Source organism: Prunus persica, chromosome G5 (genome assembly GCF_000346465.2).
Source record: "Prunus persica cultivar Lovell chromosome G5, Prunus_persica_NCBIv2, whole genome shotgun sequence".
Classification (NCBI taxonomy): domain Eukaryota; kingdom Viridiplantae; phylum Streptophyta; class Magnoliopsida; order Rosales; family Rosaceae; genus Prunus; species Prunus persica.
This window is the reverse complement of record NC_034013.1, coordinates 10679467-10687088: the sequence shown is the minus strand read 5'-3', so window position 1 is coordinate 10687088 and position 7622 is coordinate 10679467. Positions and strand designations below refer to the sequence as shown.

Here is a 7622-nt window from a genome sequence, read left to right as displayed (position 1 = left end):
TTCTTTATTTCTTTTCAGCTTTTGTAGTCTGCTTTTTGTTTAGAATAATTGGTCTTGTTTTGACCATCTTCTTTTTGTTTGAACTTGGCCGGTTGGTCGCTTTACTATGGAAATTTCAGTCGTTATTTTTTCAACTTCAATTTGCACATTGTCTTGTGAACTGCTTGAGTAACCGGTTAGTGTCCTGCTGTGTATTTCCCTTGGGATTTCGGCAAAAGCCAGGGTCCCCCTTGAGGGACTCCGGGCGTATTCTGCATTTTTCCAGAAAACGCTTTAAGACGCTTCTGGTCGTTGCCCTGCGTCTCCCTTAGACGCTGCTTATGGACAACTCCTCTGACTATCCTGCCCCCCTTAGGAAACGGATAGGAACCTGGATACCTCCCTTAGAAAATTCCTGGCGCACCCTGCAACCCCCTTAGGATGCTGCTTTGTGGGCTGCGTCTCCCAAAGGATGCTTTTGGTCGTCGCCCTGCGTCTCCCTTAGGACGCTTTTTATGGACAACTTTTTTGACTATCCTGCCTCCCTTAGGAAATGGATAGGAACCTGGATATTTCCCGCAAGAGCATGGTGACCCCCTTTTAAGAAATTCCTGGCGCACCCTGCGTCTCCCTTAGGACGCTTTTTTAGCGGGCTACGTCTCCAAACGGACGCGTTTTGTCGTCGCCCTGCGTCTCCCTTTAGGACGCTTTTTATGGACAACTTTTTTTGACTATCCCTGCCTCCCTTAGGAAATGGATAGGAACCTGGATATTTCCCGCAGAGAGCATGGTGACCCCCTTTTAAGAAATTCCTGGCGCACCCTGCGTCTCCCTTAGGACGCTTTTTTAGCGGGCTACGTCTCCAAACGGACGCGTTTTGTCGTCACCCTGCGTCTCCCTTAGGACGCTCCTTATGAGCAACTGTGTGACTATCCTGCCTCCCTTAGGAAACGGATAGGAACCTGGATATCTCCCTTAGGAAATTCCTGGCGCACCCTGCGTCTCCCTTAGGACGCTTTTTTAGCGGGCTACGTTCCAAACGGACGCGTTTTGTCGTCACCTTGCGTCTCCCTTAGGACGCTCCTTATGGGCAACTGTCTTTTGTTGTGGCACATTCTGGAATTTGCAGTAGTTGCTTCTCTTTTTCAGAAATGTGCAGTACTCAGTCGTCTGCTGGGGACTGAGCAGGAAGCGTCATGGATAGTATCTTTGGAGATGGTAGGCGTTCCATTGTCGCGGAATCTCCTTCCCTTCCATGGTGTCAAGCGTATAGCTTCCTCTGCCCCCGGACCGGCTGATTATGTAAGGGCCTTCCCAATTGGGTTTCATCTTTTTAGATCATTGTCTTTGTGCAGTGATGAAGGCCTTTCTTAGGACAAGGTCGCCTGGTTGAAATTGTCTGATCTTGGCTCTTTTGTCGTAGTAAGACTTCAACCGCTGTTGATAGGAGGCGACTCGGACAATGGCCTTCTCGCGCTCGCCTTCAAGTAAGTCAAGGTTGAGTCTCATCTGCTCGGAGTTCTGCTCAATACTGCCCACTTCGATGCCTATAGAAGGGACAGTGATGTGAGGAGGAATGATCGCTTCAGTTCCATAGGCGAGGGAAAATGGGGTTTCGCCAGTTGATCTTCGCTTGGTGGTGCGATAAGCCCATAGTACGCCAGGGAGCTCATCTACCCATTTTCCTTCGGCGCCTTCTAATCTCTTCTTTAGATAGTCCAATATTATTTTATTGGATGCCTCGGCCTGGCCGTTGCCTTGAGGATATCTTGGGGTAGATAAATGCTGCTTGATGCCGTACTTTTTGTAGAAGGCAGTGATCTGCTTGCCGATGAATTGCGAGCCATTGTCGGTGACTAGTGATTGTGGGCAGCCAAACCGGCAGATAATATTTCTCCAGATAAATCGTTCCACATCATCTTCTTTAGTAGAGGATAGAGCTTCGGCCTCGATCCATTTAGTAAAGTAATCAGTGGCGACGATCATCATTTCTTTCTTGGCAGGTGCCGTTGGCATGGGGCCTACTAAGTCGATGGCCCATTGCATGAAAGGCCACGGACTGTTCTGCGGATGGTAGATTTTGGCAGGCAGACTAGGAACTGGTTTGTACCGTTGGCAGCGATCACATCTTTTGGCATATTCAGTAGAGTCATGGCGCATAGTAGGCCAGAAATAGCCCACGTTTAGAGCCTTCTGGGCGAGTGACCTGCCCCCAGAGTGGTTGCCACACTCGCCGTCATGAATTTTGCAGAGGACCTTAAGTGTTTGAGGGTACTTTAGGCAAGTGAGATGAGGGCCGGAGTATGATCTGCGAATGAGCTTGTCGCCCTGCATGTAATATCTCGCGGCTTTCTGTTGGACCTTCCTAGCTTCGGACTTATCCGTTGGCAGATTTCCATTCACCAAGTAGTCGATGATGGGGTCTTGCCAGCTGGGGTCTTCATCGATCTGCATTGAGTCGATTGGCTTTATTTCATCGATGCTTGGTCGGTCAAGGTGTTCGACTGGGATGGAGCGTCTGAACTGGCTGTCCAGCGCTGATCCTAGGCTTGCCAACGCATCTGCATGAGTGTTCTCTGCCCGTGGAACTTGTTGGATGGTGAAAGTAGGAAATTCTTTCAAAAGTCCTTGGACTTTGTCGAGGTACTGAATCATTCTTGGATGTTTTGCCATGTACTCGCCTGAGGCTTGATTCGTGATCAGCTTGGAGTCTGAGTAGATGGCTAATCTCTTGATCGTCAGTTCTTTTGCTAGGCGCAGTCCTGCGAGCAATGCCTCATATTCTGCCTCGTTGTTTGAAGCAGAAAAGCCTAGTGTGATGGCTTGTTCCAACAAGGTTCCGTCTGGGGTGGTTATGACGACGCCTGCCCCTGATCCTTTATGATTTGATGCTCCGTCTACATGCAATTATCACATGTCGTTAGGTAGTTTTGAATCGGCAGGGGAGGTGTCGTCTGCTTTTTCCTTGCTTTTCGTGACCATCTTCTCTTCTTCGGCTGTCGGAGTAAACTCTACAACAAAATCTGCTAAAGCTTGGGCTTTTATAGCAGTCTTCGGCCGGTAGAGGAGGTCGTATTGACTGAGTTCGATAGCCCATTTCATGAGTCGCTGAGAAGCGTCGGGGCTGTGGAGGATCGATCTCAAAGGAAATTTTGTTACGACAATTATCCGGTGTGCTTGGTAGTAGGGCCTTAGTTTTCTCGCGGAAACTACAAGCGAAAAAATGAGCTTCTCCATTTTCGGATAGCGAGTCTCTGCATCAAGGAGAGCTTTTGAAGTGTAGAATACCGGATGTTGTGCCCCCAGCTCTTCTCGGATAAGAGCTGAGCTGACAGCTGAGTCGGACACCGCCAGGTAGATGTATAAGTCTTCGCCTGGTATCGATTTTGAGAGTAAGGGAGGTGAAGTGAGGTAGGTTTTCAAGTTTTGAAAAGCTACTTCACACTCGTCATCCCACTTGTCCCTATGTCCTTTCTTCAAGGCTTTAAAAAATGGCCTGCACTTGTCGGTAGATTTTGAGAGGAATCGGTTGAGGGCTGCCGCCCTACCCGTTAGACTTTGTATCTCCTTTGTTGTGGCAGGTGACTTCATGTTGAGTATAGCCTTGATTTGATTTGGATGTGCTTCAATTCCTCTTTGGGTGACTAAGTATCCCAGGAATCGGCCGGACGAGACTCCAAATGTGCATTTGCTCGGGTTCAACTTCATGTTGTATTTTCGGAGTAGGTTGAATGCCTCGGCAAGGTTCTTGATGTGGTCTACTCGCTCGGGAGCTTTGACTAGCATGTCGTCTACGTAGACCTCCATAGTCTTGCCGATTTGCTCCTTGAAAATTTTGTTCACCAGCCTTTGGTAGGTTGCTCCGGCGTTCTTCAGCCCAAAGGGCATGACTTTGTAGCAGTATGTACCTCTTTCGATGATGAAAGAGGTTTTAGCCTTGTCATCTTCATGCATCATGATTTGGTTGTAGCCGGAGTAGGCGTCCATGAAGCTTAGCAGTTGGTTGCCGGAAGTTGAATCGACGAGCTGATCAATTCTAGGCAGTGGAAAGTTGTCTTTAGGGCATGCCTTGTTGAGGTCGGTGTAGTCGACGCACACTCTCCACAGACCTTTATCTTTTTTTGCCACTAGAACAATGTTCGCCAGCCATTCTGCGTAGAAGACTTCTTCGATGAAACCAGCAGCTAGAAGCTTATCGATCTCAGTTTCAATGATGGCAACCCGCTCGGGGGCGAAGTTACGTCTCTTCTGCGCTACAGGTTTGATGGCTGGGTTGACGTGTAAGCGATGGCAGATGATCTGGGGATCGATGCCAGGCATGTCGGATGGCGACCAGGCAAATACGTCTTTGTTGTTCTGGAGGAAGGCTGCAAGCTCTATCTTTTCCTCATGGCTTAGGCGCGAGCCGATCCGCGCTTTTCTCTCTGGCTTGTCAGGATCAAGGGGTACTAGCTCAACGTCCTCTTCGGGCTTCCATCCTTCTTCAGGAGAGACCTCCGGACGGATTCCCTCGACTTGGTCCTGATTCTTTGATTGCTATTGGGGAGTAGCTATTCCCTTTCCTTTCTGGTCTGCTCGGCCGTCAGGAACGGGATCTGCTTTCTCCTCTGCTTGTTCTACTCCCTTTAGATCTGCCTGATTCACAGGGAGGAACTGTGTTTGCTTGCTTTTCTTCAGCCCTTGAGCTGAGCATTTTCTTGCCATTGCTTGATCGCTGTTGATCTGGCCGATACCGCCCCCAGGGATTAGGTAGCGAATCTTCTGATGTGTGGCAGAGGTGATGGCGTTGATCTGGCCGATCCATGGTCTGCCTAGAATGCCATTGTAGGGTGAGATCTCATCAATGACCATGAACGTTTGCGAGCTGATTACAGGTGGAGAGTAGACGTCGAGATCTATCGTGCCCACGGTAACCGTCGTTGCGCCATTGAAACCAGTCAGGGACTTGGCTGATTTATTGATCTTTGCCTCTAAGCTCATCAGTTGGACGACTGCCAATTGTAGGATGTTGGCTGCACTGCCCTCATCTGCATGGACTCGGTCGACCATGGCCTTAGCGATTTGAATGCTGATGACAAGGGCATCGTTGTGCGGTAGATCCAGGCCGATTAAGTCTTTCTTTTGAAAGCCGATCATGGGATCGTCTTCTGCTAGTGAGGAACTAGTTGAGACTTGGGAGATCATGGTAGCCTGTTTGATCTTCCTCTTCTTTTCTTTGTTGGTCAGTTCGGACTCCTCGGAGTCGGCTAGGATTGTGTTAATCCTTATGACCTTCTACGGTGGCCCCTTGGCGATATCGCGGTCTTCTATCTGCTGGATGGCTTGCTTCGCGATGAACTCCGTGCAATGACCTTCTCTTACGAGTTCTTCGAGATGCGCTTTCCAAGCAAAGCAATTATTCGTATTGTGCCCATGTGTCGCATGGAAGGCACAATATTTTCTGGTATCCCTCTTGTCCGGATCTCCTTTCAAGGGTGGCGGTCTTTTTACCTAAGGTTTGTTCTTCACTTGGGCTAGAATTTGATGTATGGGGATAGAGAACTTGGTGTAGTTCTCTTTCGTCGTGGCCTCTCTTTGTGGGCGTGACCTGCCTTTGTCTTTGTCCCTGCTGCCAAGCCTGTCGCCTCTTTGTTCTGCCCGTTTGGCCGGTCGATCTTCCTGCTCAGTGGACTTCTTCGCGGCGATTCGATCGTCATCCCAGAGTGCGTAGCGTTCTGCGGTCGCGAAGACCTCTGCCAGAGTCTGGCTGGGAGTGATAGTCAGCTCGCGGTATAGGTCATGTTCTGCTGGAAGACCTTTCTTGAATGCAGAGGATGCGATTTGGTCATCGCACCCTACGATGTTGGCCTTTTCTGCTTTGAACCTCTTGATGTAATCTCGAAGGGATTCCTCAGGCTTCTTGCGCAGGTTGAACAGATGGTCAGGGTTCTTCTTGATCGTCCGATAAGAAGTGTATTCTTTAGTGAAGACGTAAGTAAGCTCCTTGAAGCTGTTGATCGACCCGGATAGCAGGGTATGGAACCAATCTTGAGCTGCTCCTCGCAAAGTCATTGCAAACACCTTACACATTAGCGCGTCTTCGGCTTTGTAAAGGATCATAAGGCTCTTGAAATGCTTCAGATGACTTTCAGGGTCGGAATCGCCTTTGAAGCATGTGAAAGAGGGCGTTGAGAATCTTTTTGGGGGAGCAGCCTGCTCGATTTTGGCGGTGAAAGGTGAGGAGTTTGCTTGGTCTACCTCAATGCGTAGTGCGTCTTCAAAATTTCCGCCAATTTTTAAGTCTCGAAGTCGGTTATTCACAAGCTTCTCAACGTCTTCTGTACGCATGGCTAGTCGGTCACGTTGATGACCTTCGCGATTTAGACGATGCTGATTGACTTCGTCATTGGCTTGCGAGGGTCGACCTTCTCGGTTGCGCTGTCTAGGCGGCGTGTTGGTGGACTGCGCTTGCGAAGGATTTCCAATAGCTTGGCGACGAGAGTTGGTTCTTCAAGAGCGAGTAGCGGAGCGCCTTTCTTCACGGTCCTCATTGTGATGATTGTCGAGTTGACCTCCCTGGGGGCCTATCCTTTCGTGAATATTTCTCTGTGAGTGCGCAGCAGAGCGCCTTTCTTCTCGATCCTCGTCTCGATGGCCGTCAAGTTAACCTCCCTAGGAGCCTAGCCTTTCATGAACGTCTTCATGCTGGGCCAGGCGAGCGTGGATGTCAGGTCTTGGGCCCAGCCTATCGCGCACGTTGGTCCTTAAATTCAATCTGGATGGGAAACTTCGTCTGCTCTGAGTGTGACTTGCGGATGCTTGCGACATGTCCGCGAGCTGATCTCGTTGTTGCGCATTTCCTTGTCTGCTTACTCCTGCTCGACTGCTTGGTTCCCACCGAACTGCCTATCGGCGCGTTCGTTTATCCTTCTCTCTTCGCCCTGTTGTCCAAGGCCAAGGTTTTGAGCCAAATTTATTTGATTGAGGAATTGCCTCATCAAATTGTTTTGGTCGTCCATTCTCTGAGTTAGCTGGTCAACTCTCAGATTAAGGTCTGCTTGACTTCGTGGATCGGGAGGAGAGAAATGTGTAGAGCCTAATTGCACACGGGCTAGGTTTTCGTTGGATGTGTGCGTGGGAGCATGCGTCGAGCGTGGAGGCAATGGAGGGAATGGTTGAAGTTGCTCCAAGATTAGGCCAAAGTCGACGGTGGTAGTGAGCCCAACTGGATGTGAGGTTCCACCATGCTCAACGGTGGTGCTATGAAGGTGGCTAGGTCCGGCCATGGGGCCTTGAGACGGTACGACGGCGGCGGAGGCCGGTACGGTGGTTCCAGTCACACGGGGTGGCTGTTGAGGGTTCATGGCGGCGAGAGGTGGTGGGGCCGCCATGTCGATCGCGGGATCGTGGGAGGAGTAGCTTTGGGCCGTCACGGATTGAGCCATAGCGGCGGTTTTGCTCCTCGTGCGCTTGCTTCCAACCATGGTTGTTTGGAAGGCTTCGGTGGATTGGAAAATAGGAGGAACGGATTCCTTGAGCACGCGTTGAGTATAACTCGCGCTCTCAATGAAAGCACCAAATGTTTGTGCAAATAATCTCACGGGAGAATATTCGCTTCTAGATCCTTCAACCTTCGATCTTCCTTCTCTCTCTTCCTTGATTCC

General features: G+C 49.9%; 2 protein-coding genes across 2 annotated transcripts; both read right to left on the bottom strand.

The window, feature by feature from the left end:
- On the bottom strand, nucleotides 1318-4299 carry LOC109949344 (uncharacterized protein K02A2.6-like). The gene is made up of 3 exons (XM_020564750.1): nucleotides 3987-4299; nucleotides 2040-2876; nucleotides 1318-1835 (listed from the first exon to the last, which is right to left on the bottom strand). The coding sequence occupies exons 1-3, from the start codon at nucleotides 4297-4299 to the stop codon at nucleotides 1318-1320; spliced, it is 1668 nt and encodes a 555-aa protein (XP_020420339.1).
- On the bottom strand, nucleotides 5470-6306 carry LOC109949343. Its single transcript, XM_020564749.1, has one exon. It carries the CDS (start codon nucleotides 6304-6306, stop codon nucleotides 5470-5472), a length of 837 nt encoding a protein of 278 aa, XP_020420338.1.

Coding starts and splice junctions, on each gene's coding strand:
- LOC109949344 (XM_020564750.1), bottom strand. CDS start 4,299: ATGCCTGGCATCGATCCCCAGATCATCTGCCATCGCTTACACGTCAAC. Junction 2,877..3,986: donor GCTCGTCGATTCAACTTCCG/GCAACCAACTGC, acceptor AATTGCATGTAG/ACGGAGCATCAAATCATAAA. Junction 1,836..2,039: donor AATCTACCATCCGCAGAACA/GTCCGTGGCCTT, acceptor CACAATCACTAG/TCACCGACAATGGCTCGCAA.
- LOC109949343 (XM_020564749.1), bottom strand. CDS start 6,306: ATGCGTACAGAAGACGTTGAGAAGCTTGTGAATAACCGACTTCGAGAC.